Source organism: Mizuhopecten yessoensis, unplaced genomic scaffold (assembly GCF_002113885.1).
Source record: "Mizuhopecten yessoensis strain PY_sf001 unplaced genomic scaffold, ASM211388v2 scaffold10747, whole genome shotgun sequence".
NCBI lineage: Eukaryota > Metazoa > Mollusca > Bivalvia > Pectinida > Pectinidae > Mizuhopecten > Mizuhopecten yessoensis.
This window is the reverse complement of record NW_018408701.1, coordinates 52,702-71,468: the sequence shown is the minus strand read 5'-3', so window position 1 is coordinate 71,468 and position 18,767 is coordinate 52,702. Positions and strand designations below refer to the sequence as shown.

The 18,767-nt window shown below is 35.4% G+C and overlaps 1 protein-coding gene across 3 annotated transcripts in view; it reads left to right on the top strand.

Moving 5' to 3' along the window:
- The first annotated feature begins 7,748 nt into the window (after nt 1-7,748).
- Nucleotides 7,749-18,767, top strand: part of LOC110462103 (multidrug and toxin extrusion protein 1-like) — a 56,843-nt gene continuing 45,824 nt past the window's right edge. For all 3 annotated transcript variants that reach the window (XM_021515933.1, XM_021515935.1, XM_021515934.1), the window contains exon 1: nt 7,749-7,955. In XM_021515933.1, the coding sequence (XP_021371608.1) occupies nt 7,836-7,955 (120 nt within the window). In that variant the 5' untranslated portion in view covers nt 7,749-7,835. The remainder of the gene's footprint in view (nt 7,956-18,767) is intronic.

The following is an 18,767-nucleotide window of genomic DNA, read 5'->3' as shown; positions in this document are numbered from 1 at the left end:
AATAACCAGAACATTCACCATTAAAAGATATGTTTGACGTAATGCCTTGATACATGTTAAAAATAATTGTTAACATTTTCCCATTAATACCGCTCATTAACATCTTGTTCCTCAAGCCATTGCGCCATACTTTATCGAAGGCTTTTCCAAAGTCAAAAAATACACAATATATAATTTTACTTTTCATCATCTGAGTCAAATTTATCAAAGAGTAAAATACAAAATTATCATCAATAGTTGAATAATTTTTACGAAACCCTGTCTGATTTTCACATATCAAGCTTACCTCCTCTGAGTATTTCTGTAGTCTTTCATTTAATATACTAGTGAACAACTTCCCTAAACAACTAACAATCGTAATTGGTCTATAATTTTTAGGTTCCATAGGTGAACCTTTATTTTTAAAAATAGGAACAATAGTACCGGTCAGCCATTTTGATGGGAATTTCCCACTATTGAAAATAATATTAAACACTTTGACATACAAATCAGTCATTTTCGTAACAGAATGTTTGATATATTCATTCATAATATTGTCATCAGAGCATGTTTTGTTATTTTTCAACGACCTAATAGCTCTTTTTACCTCATCCTTTGTTATATCACAGTTTAAAAACTCATTAGTGGGATTAACAATATCCACAGGCACATCAGTACCGTTTTCATCATCATCATCACATGTATTAAGGTCTTTGTAAAAATTTAGAAATTCGTCTATAGGTATTGTTCGTTTTGGTTTTCTTTCACCACCAGATTTCAAAAGCTTCCAATAATCCCTTGGATTTTTACTTTTCATTACCTTCAATTTTTTTCTGATATCATGTCTGAACGTTTTAATACTTTTATCCATTATATTTTTATAAACTTTTTCAGATTCTTTATATTTATTGTGAAAATACTCGTTTCTATGCCGTCTATACTGTCCTTTACATAGGCGGTATTTTTTTCTAGCATTTCGACAATTAAAATCAAACCAAGGTTTCTTGGGGGCGACTGACTTCTCACGCTTACTAACAGTATAGGGTTTTGTGCCAAGTGTTTTTTTAGCAGCATGTAATAAAATATTACTACAATGATCAACAAGTTCGTCAACATTCAATACATATGGATCTGTACAATTGTCAATCATTTCAGTAATATCCTTTACTAAATCATCATCAATATTATTAATGTAATCATGTGTTTTCTCTGTTTTCCATTGGTTAATTCTTTCTCCAGATTGTGGGATTTGGTTATTTGTTACACATGTGTTTAAACTGTTATTAAATTGTAAAGTTAATGAAATTGGACAATGTACATCAGATAATAAGGAATTAAAGTCTAAAATATCAAATTCATGTACATTTTTAACAAGTCTAGATGAACATAATACATAATCAACCACACTCGCGTTTTTGCACGTAAGCTTACCAATACTTTTGTCGCGGCCAGTTCGACCATTACAAATAAAAAGGTCATTGTACTTACAAAAATCTAGGAGTCGGTTCCCGGAATTATTCTTTTTATCATCACAACTTGATCTATATTTTGGGAAAGTAAATTCATTAAAAACACTAGTATTCTGTGCGTCATTTAGAATCTCAGCTGTAAAGTCATCATTGTTTCCTATTTCATGTACATCTATAAAATCATTTGCCTTTGATGTTCGTGCATTAAAATCGCCTAAAAGACATACATAATTACTATTGGTTGAGAAATGTAGGTACTCATTTTCAAGTTCTGAATATGGATCACCTAAATGGTATTTAGAATTTTCAGGTGGTATATACACTATACCAAACAGCAAATCTTCATCACAATGGCAGACGTTACCATTAACCTTAAACCAGCTTACATACTTGCTGTCACTTTCTAAAGTATTTATACAGTTTTCTAACCGCCAGCTTTCGTTTTTCTAAATTGAAAACGATTCTTCATTTTAATTACAAAACCAGGTAAATCAATAACATCTAAGTCGTCAGTTTTTGTCTCGCTTAGACATAACATATCACAATTCTTTACAAAATCATTTTTTCAGAATACCACCAACATTTAAAACCAATATTTTGGTATTACAAACTGTACACGAGACCAAAATAAAGTCGATAATTACACTTCTGGGTAAGTTTTCATCGTTAGAACGCGTGCTGTCTGCTCGGGTTTGCCCTCCGGCGCATTCCTAGTGTGAGACATCAGAGTAAGATGTACAGGTGTGAAAACAACGTGATTATGTGGCTATTCAATGCAATAAACTGAATTGAATTGGATTACCAGGGACAGTTTTCTCACCTGTGCGTCTTACCTGGGAAACTCAATCATTACAGCATAATTATGACAGTGGTAATACAGAACTTGTGTGGTGTTTGATCACACCTTTAACCCCCTTAGAGCACAGGTCTGTTATTTCAACCGGCAGGTGTGATATGCTTGAATCTACCTGAAACTAAGCTTTACCTTTGACTACATGTGCCATTATAATTATCCATGTATAGAGCTAATAGTGTTTACATATCATATCAGCATGATAATAATGTAATGTGATCGCACTGCCATAGTATTATAAAACATTTATAATTTACATTTATATCATGGCAGCACCACTACCTCTACAAAATTATAGAAACTACATATATACTGAAATTATTCCGTTATCATAATTCTAATCAAAGACGAATAAAACCAGTATATACGTACGTATCTGCTATAACTTTGTGTATGATACATCGTATCTTATTAAACATTATTAATTCAATTCAGGTTATTGTATTGAATAGCCACATAATCACATGGTTTTCACACCTGTACATCTTACCTGTGATTGACCGAACTACTCGGTAGTGAAGCGGACGCAAAACCTATCAATCAAGCACTGGACACAGGTGTGTTTAGTGTTTTGTACCTGTACACAAATTTCACACCTAAGCAGGCTAAAGGAGTTGATCGAGATGCTATTCATTATTGAACCAAGATGTTAAATTATATCTTAGTCCGTGATATAACTTAGCATCGCATCAATAAGTACTGTATTGTATAATATTATATGTGTAACTGTCGGTATTTTGTTGTTTATTTGAATTGTCGACCTAACATAAGGACGACACAGTGTCGTCAATTTGTCATCTTCTTCTTCTTCCTTGTATTTGCCTCTTTCAACTGGTTGAAGATACTGCAAAGTTTTGGAGTGTGCACTTCATGTGAGGACAGGTTTAAAAGTTAAAATAGATGAAAGTTCATTGAATTGTTTTATTTGATTAGAGGCGTGACACTCGGCCTTTAAGCCATTGAGTGTCTCCTCTTCCGCTATATCAGGAGGCAAGGCATTCCAATCGCGCACGGTGTTTGGGAAGAAAGATGCCTTCCTTGTGTCAATGCGACTGGCGATCAGTTGGAATGATCGGCTGTGTGTTGTTCGACCTATCCTCATTAAACGGTAATACCGAAAATATGCTATACGTTTTATTGACATTCAAACACAGAGTACACCAACGTTGAAGTTGTTTTGTTAACATTTTTCACTGATACATTTCCGTACATTTGGACCGTAGCGGTACAGTAACTTTGCAATATATATAATCCGGCACAGAAACTGGTCACGTAGTAGTGCTGTTCAACGACGACATGATTGGCGGTAGTACTGTGACTGTGTACTACCGACTACGAACACTACAATTACTATATATTATATTGTAAATATGTTTCTCTAAACATTGTATTGTGAAAAGAATAAAGTTGAATTGAATTGAATTGTTGTGTACACAGCATGACAAACTATATGTGTGACAGGTTTTAAACATTTGTTGTCGTCAAATTCCTTCTACACAATGCATTTCGTGTGTGATAGATACTCCTTTTTCAAAATAAAATGATATTAGAAATAGAATTTTTGTGTTGCCCGAATTGTGTTCAAAAGGACGACCACATATTTAGAAAGAATGCTGTTTTAAAATAAATTGTAAGTAAGTTCTATCGTCGGCAGACGTTTCACTAGCAACATATGAGTTTTATTTGAAGTCGATAGTACATAGACCGATGGACTAGACATTTTAACTTTGAAGTCGATAGTACATAGACCGATGGACTAGACATTTTAACTTTGAAGTCGATAGTACATAGACCGATGGACTAGACATTTTAACTTTGAAGTCGATAGTACATAGACCGATGGACTACACATTTTAACTTTGAAGTCGATAGTACATAGACCGATGGACTACACATTTTAACTGTCAGTGATAATCCTCGATCTCCGGTGGAATCTCAAGATAATACGGGAAAACAATCGACCGACAGAAAAGGTAGCAGAACAATTTCTTATAGTGTAAGGGATTCCAACGTTTTCTAATTTGACGTGGTTTTCACAAAGGTGCGTCGATGAATTGTCCACTGATAACACTCGGTCCTTTCTTCGATATGATATGATCCACGTGTTGTAATAGATGCTGTGTCTAGTGAGGCGAATTCAAACATTGGAAATAAACTAAAAACTAAACATTTAATCATCCTCTTATCACCCGGGTGCATCCCCCACTGTCAGAGATGAGAGGATTATTAAGGGATGGGCGGCGTATCCATATTTGAGAAGGGTGAGGATACGCCACACATCCCTCTCTTGCTACTACCCGGATACGGGGTCTATGAGAAACAAGATATATAATTCGTGGCGATCGGATATGATTCCCGGATACGGGTTCTATGAGAAACAAGATATCTAATTCGTGGTGATTGGATATGATACCCGGATACGGGATCTATGAGAAACAACATATCTAATGTGTGGTGATTGGATATGATACCCGGATACGGGTTCTATGAGAAACAAGATATATAATTCGTGGTGATTGGATATGATATCCGGACACGGGTTCTATGAGAAACAAAATTTCTAATTCGTGGTGATTGGATATGATACCCGGATACGGTTGATAGGAGAAACAAGATATCTAATTCGTGATGATTGTATGATTTAAACACCTTTGATTCTTTTTCACATATAATTGCGTAGATTATATAAAAAAAATCAAGAACATTTGGTATGTCAATCAAAGAGGTATAGCGCACTTGTTCCTGTTTCAACTCTAACGTGACCAATAGTAAAGTCAAAAGGGATATTTTCTGTTTCAACAAATCAGAAACAAAATCTTGGATAATTATGCGCCGTGCATCAATATCAAAAACAGGCTGTCAAAGTATCAACTTTGAACAATACAACATGGTGGCTTTCCCGACTTTTAATGCGTGTTTGACACACAGCGCATTCAGGGACCAATTTTAGGGCTGTTGATATTAAACATTCATCATCAAATACAATTTAGAGTGGTACAGGCATGTGCTGTTACCGAAAAAATTGAAACCCCAATTATAAGACCAAACATTTTATCAGGTTATTGCATTCCATCTTGAACAAAGATATGAAATGTTGATACGGGTAATCTGCTCACCGTAGTCCGTACATATGTAGCTCTCCATACTCGAGCTTTTATCAATTCACGTTTAACAAATTAATTTAGTTTAAGTTTTATTTATTCACTCCGACACACTTACGTGTGTAACAAGAGGTCACATACATATAGTAAGTATGATACATGGCGTGTGATGTACACAATTACAACATTGTACATAGCATAGATACATATAGAAGTACACAAATAGTACAGAAATTAAGTTAATATTTTTTCAAGCTTTTCTATGAATTTACAAAGTTTTGTGTAAATTTTTACATTAAATATATTAAACAATCCTTGCATTTTTAATTGACTTGGATAAGTGAAATAATATTTTGGTATATATTTCTCTCTTAGACATTTAACTAAAACACTTTCACATATAAATAAGTAATGAAATTCATCTCCAATGTACAAATTACATAATGTACAGGTTCTTTCTTGACGAGGAATACCTAACCATCTTCCTTTTTCTATGGGTAAATGCATATTGCAAGAACGGAATTTACACATTATTTTCCTATCATTTGTATTAAGTTTAATTAAATATTTTTCTTGTTCAAACTTTGTCTTTAATATTGAATATGTTTGTCCTCTAGAGGAGTTAAGAATATTATCAAACCATTTCTGTATAAATTGATCCTTCAGTCTACTTTTCACAAGCCTCTTAATTTCGTCTTTTGAAAAAGAACATGTTGATTGATAGTACCACACATAGTTCAGGCCAGTTTGAGAAAAAATATCTTTAACATATGCGAGCCATTTAAATAACATAGTTCCATTTTCATGTAATGTATACATAAGCTTATAATTGGAGTTGCATGTTAATATTTTTATAATCTGATTTTATTATGAAGATGTTTTAGATTAGGGTAACGAACAATGTATTTCAGAAAAAAATGCCTATCAAAAATTTGCTGCGTTGCAAATAAATAACTGTTACATTGATTGTTTTATGTGATTAATGTTCTATTTTCTTCCTTGTGTTTTAGTTCCCTGCAATATCTAATTATATCAGGATTCATGAATAATAATTACGTAGGCGTTGACCAACAAGTACTATTTTTAGATACGGAGTCACCGAATGCACGTGCATACGTGCTCATTAATCGTGTACTTTAGATTAATGTTCTATTTTCTTCCTTGTGTTTTAGTTCCCTGCAATATCTAATTATATCAGGATTCATGAATAATAATTACGTAGGCGTTGACCAACAAGTACTATTTTTAGATACGGAGTCACCGAATGCACGTGCATACGTGCTCATTAATCGTGTACTTTAGATTAATGTTCTATTTTCTTCCTTGTGTTTTAGTTCCCTGCAATATCTAATTATATCAGGATTCATGAATAATAATTACGTAGGCGTTGACCAACAAGTACTATTTTTAGATACGGAGTCACCGAATGCACGTGCATACGTGCTCATTAATCGTGTACTTTAGACCGCGTCAATGCAGCGAACTGAAATAGGTGCACAGCGTATCTTACGCACCTCATTTCTTTGTCATACATTCATTTTGATAATATGTCGTCGCACATTTAACACAGGTTATGTCGTTATCGTAATCAAAACCAGGTAGAGGACGAGTTCCATTTTGTTTTGATTTGTCCACTCCATGTTGATATTCGTAAAAAGTTCCTTAAAAAGTATCACTGGAGCCGTCAATCTTCATATAAACTTGTCCAGCTGCTATCTGTACGTAACAGAAAAGAGCTTTGTAATCTAGGAAAGTATCTGCAATCAAGTTGGTTAGAACGGTCTAGATTCCAACCTTAGGTAATTGTGTTTTTTTCTCACTCTGACTGATAACATATGAGTGCTTGTTTATTTCCAGGTTTACGCATATTGTTTTGTCCATCCCCTGACTACACCACTGTATACAAATTGTATGCCTGTTTTGTTTTGTTTTTGTAATTAACTTATCTTTATTGAGCCCCGGTTGGTATTATGCTAAGACAATGTTGTCACCTCATCTGTTTTCCGATAGTCACGGTACACTTATAGGTGAGGTAATTTTACAAGAGCTGTCCATCTTCTGATAATTTATTTATCTTGTACGTAATAATAATTCAAAGAATTATACTGTCCATTTATAGGTACTAATATATATGCGATGTACAAGATTATGCTTCATTTATGATGTTATAATTATTTGGTATTTCATACCACTGATGTATCAATTATACGTTGCTGTGTATGCTTATGAGCCGTAAGGCTTCAAGTTGAATAAACAAAACAAAAACATGACACGTTTCGGATCACTAATCACAACGATTGTTGGACATCCCCTTGACGTCTGACGTCATTCAGGCCAAGCGAGACGACAGGCCAGATTGCTTGTCCCAGCAGTCCCGTGTGGCAAACATTTACAGGGTTAGGAGTGTGAAATCGCGTGTGTTACAACCAGATCATGTCTAGTGAAATGGACGAAGACCAAAATACTGAAGGATGTACAAAATGGACACATAGACTGTGCCGAGATGGATTTAAGGGAGAACTAATGTCTCAGTTAAAGATTGTTTGGCCGGTGGTGAGTACAAACTTAGTAATTAGGTGACAACTAGTCTCTAAGTCGCCTTGGTTTATGAGTTGGGTAATTAAAAAAAATTCGTCTTACTTTTAAACTAGAATTATGTCAGTGTGACATTAAAGCCGCTCACCACTTTAAATTTAATTGCTTCAGTAACACGTGGAGCATCAATTTCTACTATAATACCTCAGATATGTGTTTTTATTCTGCTAATTGAAAATCAGGTCATGTGATTCAATCACCTCTTAAATGATGTCTTAAGGTGGCTCCACACTTTCGCAATTAACCAGCAAAATTCGTTAAAACTTTCATATAAAGGTTATGCAACTATGTAGAGTTGATTTTATGAAAATCTAAACATTCTGATAGTTTGGGGACTTTTTTGGAAAAAATACCAAAAAATTGAATTGTCGTCAATTTTAATATTTTCCGTTTTTTTGTGTGTGGCATTGTTCGGAACAATAACAACAATAAAAAAATTAAAAGAAGCATTTCTAATTAACCCTACAAATATTTTATCTATCGCAAAATATGTTATGTAACACATGTTACACAAAGTGTTTTTTATTGAATTTGTACGGATAGAAGCGATTATCTACAAGCTAAAAGCAAACAGGACACAAAAATCTATACATATAGAGTGGGAAATTGAATAAAATATACTCAATGGCTTTATAATTAATTTATTTTACATTTTACAATCACTTTGATCCGGGTGAGACCTTATTTAATAAACGAACAACAGTGGTCCGATCGGTTTGACCGTTTAAACGAAAACGGCCCAGGTGTTACTATAATGTGCACTACGATATTGAATGCCCGATACGCAATACGGAAATGACGACCGGTGAACATGCACATTTCGATCAAGATAATTGAGTTCGAGCTGTACTTTTTCCGGAAGTACGTCACGAAAATGGACGCTGATGACGATGTGTGGAGCCACCTTAAAAACATTTCTCCCTCTCCTCTTTGTTCACTCTCTTTGGTGACGCATTGTTGTATTTTTCATTAATTAGCATCCTCAAATGATGTGACATGAGCATTTACGTGCAGAATGGTGAATGGGTAATAAATAATAGGTGCATTTTGTGCTTGTGAAATGAAGGATAATTAACAGTAGTGGGAAAACATGCATGGAGAAAAGAGACAATGTACTCCTTTATTTCTATTTATTTTTTATTCATATTAATAATAATCATTAATATATGTAGTGACTTTATTTACTGTCATTGAATATACAATTCATCACAAAATCTCACAAAAGTTCCTGGAATATATTTGAATTATATTTCTCAATGCGACTTTACCAACGTAAGAGTTATTTCCCTTACACCGGATTGGATAATATTTTGACACAGCGCGAATTCTTGTCAAACAGCAGCGGCAGTTGTGTCATGTTCTTAAATTCTTTCATTTTCATAAATAAATACACCAGAAATAGCATGCTGTGTTACAGAAATGTTTGATAAGCATACAGAGTTCACACATCGTCTCGTCTCAGAGCCACGTCCGTGGTAGCAACGATGGTTTATTACCGTTATCAGAGACGTATAGACTATTAATATATAAGTCTCTGCCGTTATCAACCTAAGTACTGTATGTCATATTACGTTCCCTTTTGAAACATCAAAATAGTGGTTATACTTCATCACTCATACGGTTTATAAGTACATATGTTTACTTCTTCCTTGTACCTACAAAATATAAAAAGCTAGACCGTACAGACAGCTGTAACGTGACCCTGTGGTCCATGCTTGACAGTCCTCACATGTGCTTTCTCGAATCAGTTACGATAACAAACACTCCTCCGAGTAACCTCAATCAGAGTTGCTAAAACGCTCAAACCAAGTGCACGAATTTCACCATCACAACACTCGTAGAATGCACCAGAGACAAACATTTTGTTTGCAGCAATTATTTAAAGCACGGACTTCGATAACATCAAATTCTGTGTTTAAAGTATGGATTATTATTTGGAGAAGAGTATGTGATGTAACCCACATGTGAGTGTCAGATATTCTACTTCCTATTCCCTACAATACGAAACTATATAGCGGAAGCATGCAAGACCGAATTATGTGCACGCACCCCGAACGGAAGTGGGTCCGTCATTTCGTTTTCTGGCTCTCACCAAGAGCGGCTTAAAAAAACAAGCCACTTTACTTGACCAAAGAACGCAATGATTACATCGGTTTTAAAAAAAATTCTAAGAATTTACAACAACAAGATTATGTAGGAAATTATTTTTACTTGGTGAGAATTATCCTTGGAGGAAGATTGATTCAAATTGTAAAATTGAGATTCCTACACCAACCCCTGGGGCCAGGGCGGGGCCCCCAAGGGAAAATTAAAAATCAATATTTCAAAAATCTTCTTCTCCAGACTCAGAGGTACTAGTCATTTTCTCTACATCGAAAGAAAGATCATCAGGGGTTTTATTAAAATTGTAAAATTCAGAACCCCCGAGCTATCCGTCGTTCTCCCTTGGGGAGGGGGTAAAGTTTACTATAGTTTATATAGGGAAATAACATTTTTGGGTATATTTTGACAACTTACTGTAGGATTTTTTTTTTACTTGGTGAGAATTATCCTTGGAGGAAATGGTTTCAAATTGTAAAATTGAGATTCCTACACCAACCGCTTGGGTCAGGGCGGGGCCCACAAGGGAAAATTAAAATATCAATATTTCAAAATATTTCTTCTCCAGACTCAGAGGTACTACAGTCATTTTCTCTACATCGAAAGAAAGATCATCAGGGGTTTTATTTAAATTGTAAATTTCAGAACCCCCGAGCTATCCGTCGTTCTCCCTGGGGGAGGGGGTAAAGTTTGCTATAGTTTATATAGGGAAATAACACTTTTGGATATATTTTGACAACTTTCAGTAGGAAATTATTTTTACTTGGTGAGAATTATCCTTGGAGATAGAAGGTTTCAAATTGTAAAATTGAGATTCCTACCCCAACCCCTTTGGGACAGGGTGGGGCCCCAAAGGGAAATTAACCAATATTTCAAAAATCTTCTTCTCCAGACTCAGAGGTACTACATTCAATTTCAGTGCATAAAAAGAAAGATCATCAGGGGCTTTATTTAAATTGTAAATTTCAGGACCCCCGAGTTATCCGTTCTCCCTTGGGGAGGGGTTAAGTTTACTATAGTTTATATAGGGAAATAACACTTTTGGGTNGGATTCCTGCCCCATCCCCAGGGGCTAGGGCGGGGCCCCAAAGGGAACATTTACCAATATTTTCAAATTCTTATCCTTTGATGACATGACAAGTATTGTATTTCACTTAGTTTACATGCTGATTTCCACATCACATCTAAACAATAAAATAAAGCTACCAGTACCTATGATATAACTCAGGTGACCGCTAAGGCCCTTGGGCCTCTTGTTATGTATAACCAATCGCATGTTTTTGTGTATAAAGGAATGTCATTAAAGAACTATTTCAATGGGTTCGTAAAGTCTACTTGTCATTGTCGGTATCGTGACGGCCATCTTTCCAATGTTACGTTTACAAAAAGATTTCTCTCTCTACGTAGATAAGTGAGTATCTGTTGCTAAGGGCTACTAAACATGTTCCGTGGGAACCGCTATTTGTCCTGGAGTTGACATGCATTGTCTATGTAATGCGGCTAAATAATTGATATCCCTGAGTTTCAATGCAGAAAGAAAGTTGCGGTCCTTAATAAAAACCTCATTTCAAACCGGGATTTTCTATACTCTTTGATGAATGAAGACAACCTGTATCCTAATGTATGGAGGCGATTGGTGTTGGTCACCTATCCCAATCAGTGCCATCACCAAATGTGAATAGGAAGTAAAACGGCGCCTCTTAAATATAGTAATGCCGTGTTAAGTTAATGGAAATCACAAGCAGCTAGCCATGGTTTTCATATTTGTAATATTTGAATGTTTCATATGTAATGCAAATATATGAATCAAATATTACAAACCTACTATTCGCACGATCATCAGGGGCTTTATTTAAATTGTAAATTTCAGGACCCCGAGCTATCCGTTCTCCCTTGGGGAGGGGGTAAAGTTTACTACAGTTTATATAGGGAAATAACACTTTTGGGTATATCTTATCCATTTTCAGTAGAAAATTACTCAAACTTAGTCAGAATCATCTTTGGTGAATGAGGGTATTACATTATAAAATAATGATTCCTGCCCGATCCCCAGGGGCTAGGGCGGGGCCCCAAAGGGGACATTTACCAATATTTTCAAATGTTTATCCTTTAATTTGATGACATGACAAGTATTGTATTTCACTTAGTTTACATGCTGATTTCCACATCACATCTAAACAATAAAATAACGCTACCAGTACCTATGATATAACTCAGGTGACCGCTAAGGCCCTTGGGCCTCTTGTCTTTCTTGTGATTGATCGAAAACTAAAACATTAAAGTTTAGGGCCGAAAATGGCTACTTGTTGAATTTGAGGGGAGGATGTGCCACTCTTTCTCCTTCCCCATACGAAAATAGACATATAAAGGCCAGATTACCTCTACACTAATGAGAAGGAAGGATTCGTGTTTCCTTGTTTCTGTGGAGGGCTTTCCTTTAGCTTTTTGACATGTTTGATTCCTGTAGCTACCTTTGTCTATCCTCTTTACAGTGCAACTTGTGTAAGTCCTGGCCGTATCGTATAATTTCTGTTACTTGTTATGAACTAGACTGTCCCCGTCTCTAGAGTATTGAATTATTTAGAAAAATATCTAATTTTGAACCGAAGATTATCATTTTGAGTAGTAATAATAATATCGGTGATTTAAAGGTAGTCTTGATGTGAAATCATATATGTTGAGATGACTTATTTTCCTACAGACGACTTACTTACAATGATAATTACAGCGCGTCTGCTAACGTCTGTGATACATGCTTAGTTCTATAGCTGTTAATACTTCAGACTAGTCGGTAACACTCACTCAGAATGATCACAAATACTAGCAACAAGTCAAAGCTTTTAGATTTTCAAGATGGAATATCGCTACATGTAACATTTTACAAGTGGGCATATTCTATACAAACTTAATAGTGAGTATATAAAATATCTTTGGACGGAAAATGTTATTTTCATTGCCGGTGATAGTAAAGTTACGTTTCAGACTAAGTAAAAATAGCACGTCTTAGTGTGAACCAATGCATAACGTAGGGGAACACGTTAATGGAGGATTCCAGGTATCAAATCAGATTCAGTTAAAGGGAGTTCATGAATTTTCAGTAGTAACAGCAATATATCAAATGGTATTGCCAGAAACAACTAAATTCTTCAGAGATGTCACGGAGAAAGGTTTGTGATCACCGCACTAAATCGTCTGTAAACAAAACAGAGTGAGACGTGTTTCTGTAACAACCATCCAATTACTAGAGCATCAAATGTATGCTTGAAATTTTCGCGTAATGTCATTGGCCGGATCCTATACACGTGACCAGTCCTCAAAAACTCATGTAGACTAGTTATAGCCTATATGGAAATTCCCCGCAACCTGTCGTAGCGAATGCGCAGTTAGACCGGAACACGATCTGTCAGACAACAACAGAAGATGGATGATTGCAAACACTTCGTCTCCGTTACCGACAATTTCAAAAAACTACTCGAAGATAAATATGCTGTTTACACAAATGTCCTCCATGCTTACTTATCCTAAGAAATATCACCCTGACGATGTCTTCGAAAGCTACAATCCTGAACTGTTGGATTAAACCCTGGCTAAATTTAACACGGAGGCTTGCATTTTTATTTTGAAAAATTCATTGTTGAAGCATATAATAAAACAAAAATATAATAACTTCGCCTCGGTTAATATCACCTTTTCAGGTTGATATCACATCATATTCACCAGCACTAAAGTCCATAATTGTATAATGTACTGTGTTACCCAGTATCTTTTTGCGTATAAACCCATGTAATATGACCTATCAGCCCTGTGATTTGTTGTAAGTTTCAATTGTTTTAATTGTGACGTCGCGCCTATGACAAGTACAGTACAGTTCATAGCCATTACGAACAATCCGCGAACCCTGAGGATTTAAGGGGACGCGTTTCCTCGATGACAAATCACCGTATTTTGATGATAGACCAATTACGCCGGTATATCATCAGCATTCAATCGCGAAAGATGTTGATGATCATCTGTGCCCCTGCGATCCCTCGCGATCCTCCGCGGTCCTCCGCGGTCGTTACACAAAAGACCATCAGGCGTCAGCAGTACATATCGCTAAGGGCGATACGAGAAAAATACCGCGGTCATATTGGTTACCGTCATATTTACCCTGAGCGGCGATACTCCTCTGTATTTATCAGGAGAATGGTCGGGTTATATAAGTTATCAATGAAATAAAAATACAAAAGTAAAATGTCAACGGGTTTGAACACTTGAACGGGATTGTTAATGTATCCATGGTTTGAAGATGTCCTTGGCAAAACACCAGATGTCGCCTGTGCATCGGTCCTATACCGTAGAGGAACATACCGCTGCATATGAAAGAATAAGGACAATACATTGCACGTTTGACAAAAATACCCGAAGTGCTATTCTTTGGTCGCAATACTAGCAGTTTGTATAAAAACTAATAACATAGCATATTCTCGTTCCCGAGGAATTACCGGTAATTGCGCGATGATTGGTTGATGTTCTTGTCGATGCTGCGCTGTTGTTTGATTGACAAGAATATCACGGCCCGTAGTTCTCGTCACATTCTGATGCATTTGTCTAATGTACTCGCAGTGACTTTTTCTATTTTTTTCTCTCGAATAAAACTGTATTGAAAAATAACATTTTAATTCATTACATAAGTACATAATCTATTTAAAGTGTTCACATCAGTTTGAATGTACAATAATTGTATATGACCATTAAGAAAATTAGAAGAAAGAAAATTTATATATTATGGACGAAAAAATAATATAAAAAGAAAAAAATCTCAAATTTAGTACTTACGTATCTGCCATAGCGATATCGCAACAATGAAAATACAAAATGATGGTCTAAGGTAAAGAGTACTATTTGTTTAGGATTTAGTATTTTTATAATAATAATATTTATGGGGGAAAAAATATCATGCCCAGTGTTGGGCGAACTCGGAACCATTAAATTACTGATATGACACCCTACCGATGTCACTTCAATCAAGATCATTAACATGAGCGTACATTTACATATATATAACTCTTCTGTAGAAAAAGAAAAAAAGAAGATAAATGCACCTCCTTTTAAATGCAGAAGTCCTCTGACTATATGCAGTAATTTTCTGCGTTGTTGTTGTTGTTGTTGTTGTTGCACTCGAAGAAATGTGTACATCGCTATTGTTACCGAAGATGTTGCAACTATGACAACGCCCGTAGCAACCACAGGGACCTGGGAATTTGTTACAGCTATATTTGGACCGAAACTAATTGTTCAGGGTAATTTTACAGTGGTTTAGACCGGCTTTCGGTAAAAATGACACCCCCAATGATCATAAACCTCTAAGATATGTAAAATTATTCTGAACACCTATATACAAATATATCTGTAACAAATTTTCAGGTCCCTGTGTGTCGTGAGTGAATGGTTACAAATCTTGATCTCATTCCGTTGCAGATCAGGAGGACGAGCTAAATGATGCGTACGTCCTCGAAAATTTGTTTGTCGAGTGACAACTTTTAATAATGTAAAAAAATAAAATTATATATAGAATCTATTTCAAGTGATCATTACGTGGAACATGTTTAGTTCTGTGTACTTTTTCTTTTCATACAAGAGTCGTGATGATATGCAAATGTTCTTGTCTACCTGTTAATGCTATTTGCCATCTAATAATTGGTGTAGAATTTAGTTACAAAAGAGTATTATTAACGAACTGAACAGAGGCTGCTAAAATAAAGGAAAAAAGGTTCGACTCGTTATAAATTCATCTCATGAAATGTAAAACTCATTAATATGTATATTAACCGTGTCACCACTATATGCAGATATTATTGAACAACCTTCAACATAGCAATCTTGATGTCGTGTCTATTGTCTTTAAAACCACGTCACAATGGCATGACGACAACGCCACGTTATTTTCGAAATTCTGGTATTTGTTGATATCGTAAAGTAATGCGAATTGTTTGATGTGATTGTATTCACTGCGTAACACGGTATTGGCTAATTAACGTAACAGTCATCTGGAGTTATTTAAAGCACTCTGCTGAAAAACGAATCGAAAACATAAAAATGCTACTTGAACAACACAACACGATATTTATTTTTCATGGCAAGTCGGGAAAACCTTGTCCAAGGTTTTGAAGGCGGTGACTCCTCTAGATCTGTTGATCACCGCTTCAGTCCTCTTCCTAGCTTGACCAGCTTTCAACCACTATACCGTTATCACAGTACACTATGTGTACGGAATTAGAATCTAAGTCCGTGGTGTTGGTCATAATAACACGATTATACTTATAAATGGGTGACAGCATTCTATGTTTGTTTTAAAATACTGAGAATTTGAGAGCAGTCTCCAATGACAAGCACATATTATAAAACATTACCCTACCCAATACGAAATCTTGACTCTACCCTCCGAAGATGTCCTTTGTTATCAAAGCTGCAAAATAACTGTTATATTTATGAACTAATCATAAATATCATATCAGCATGATAATAGTGCAATGTGATCGCACTGCCAAATTATTATAAAACATTTATAATTTACATTTATATCATGGCAGCACCACTACCTCTACAAAATTATAGAAACAACATATATACTGAAATTATTCCGTTATCATAATTCTAATCAAAGACGAATAAAACCAGTATATACGTACGTATCTGCTATAACTTTGTGTATGATACATTGTATCTTATTAAACATTATTAGCTCTATACATTGCTAATTACAATGGCACATGTAGTCGCAGGTAAAGCATAGTTCCAGGTAGATTCAAGCATATCACACCTGCCGGTTGAAATAACAGACATGTGTTCTAAGTGGGTTAGATGTGTGATCATACACTACACAAGTTCTTTATTACCAATCAATCAATGTTTTATTATAGTGTCACGCATCATTAAATTCACAAACAATCATTCATAAAATATCATATACAGCGAGTTCATAAATTACTTATAGAATAGTAGAATTACATATTTTTCTTCATCACATTACAGTTAAATCAATATTGCGATACATTATAATTTACAATTGTATATTTACACATTTAAAAGCGACCACCTTTGTCTCATCATAAAATAAATTGTTTTAGAAAGTGAAAATCGAAGCGCATTATCCTGCAATAAATAAAACAACTTTTCAGTTGAAATAAGTTCATTAAAACAAATAAAGGAGTTCATTGCGTTTTTGAATAGATCATATCTGATACCACTATACCACAGGACAGTCACAAAGGAAATGAGACTCATCTTCCACTATATTTAAGCAGAAAGGGCATTTCATTTGCTCTGCTGGCAAGTTACTGTAGCGTCCAGTTTCCAACATTAAGGGGAGACAACCGAGTCTATGTTTAGCGAGGTGGCTCCGATAGTGACGTGGTATAAATGACGTTATATAATGTTCCGTCAACTTGTCCTTTTAATATCTTCTGAACGTTCTTAGTTTACTGCTTGAAATTTTGTCGTTCCATAATTTCAAGAACCAAAAAGTTTCGTCATTCTTGTTAATGGAACCGGTAATTGTACGTAGTTTGGTTTTAACAGATACGTGAGTGTTAAGTATATTTGATACCTTAAGTTTGTTTCCTAAATTGCAGACACACCCTTCCCACGAGTTTCTACTCCTAGATGACCAGATATACACTTTATGTAGAAGCCTATCTGTATTCACATTTTGTAGTCTACAGTAAAGTCTAAAAACTTCTTAGTGTTGTTTTGCCCGACAAGATGACCATCCAAAATCTCCAAGGACACCAGTATTGGAAGTATATTTATTCACTCCAATGTTGATTAAGCGTTGTTCCGCTATACCCCAAATACAAGAGCCGTATAACATAATTGGTTGTACTAATGACTCAAAAAGACTGGTATATACGGAGTATGACATTCCTCCACTGGCGATAAATTTGCTAATTAAAACTCCATTACCACTGTCGTAATTCTGCTGTAATGAGTTATTTGGAGATTCCCAGGTAAGACGTACAGGTGAGACAACTGTACCTGGTAATCCAATTCCATTCAGTTTATTGCATTGAATAGCCACATAATCACGTGGTTTTCACACCTGTACATCTTACCTGAGATTGACCGAACTACTCGGTAGTGAAGCAGACGTTAAACCTAACAATCAATCAATCAATTAATTGCAGCAATATATAAGGTAGGCTCTGGTTGAGGCTTGACGGTAGACTACAGGTGTGGCTTGTCTTTCGGGAAACATAATAAAAGGGCATCATGTTCCCGTTCGTTGACTTGTATTTTACAATACAATTTATTTTATTTCAGTGTCACATGTCAATATCGCATTACAACAGTTTGTAGATCCTCCGTAATCAGCACTATACATCATATTCTGCAGGTTGATTTTGCATTAATTTATGTCGAAAACAATACCATACATCACGTGACCTTGAACTGCCCTCGAAATGTGCATATTGAAGTGTTCCCTGAACGTTTTGCTATATCAAGCTATGGAAATACTTCATGCCATATAAGGAAAGGCTAAGAAATTGCGGACGTCGTAGTTGACTCCGTTTCCGAGATATTAGGATTTATCTGCAAAACACACCTTTGGCTCATGGCGTCACAGACTTACGCAATGGAGTCAAAATGGCGGGTTTTTAGGCGAAGTCTCAAGTAGTCTCGTTCAACCAG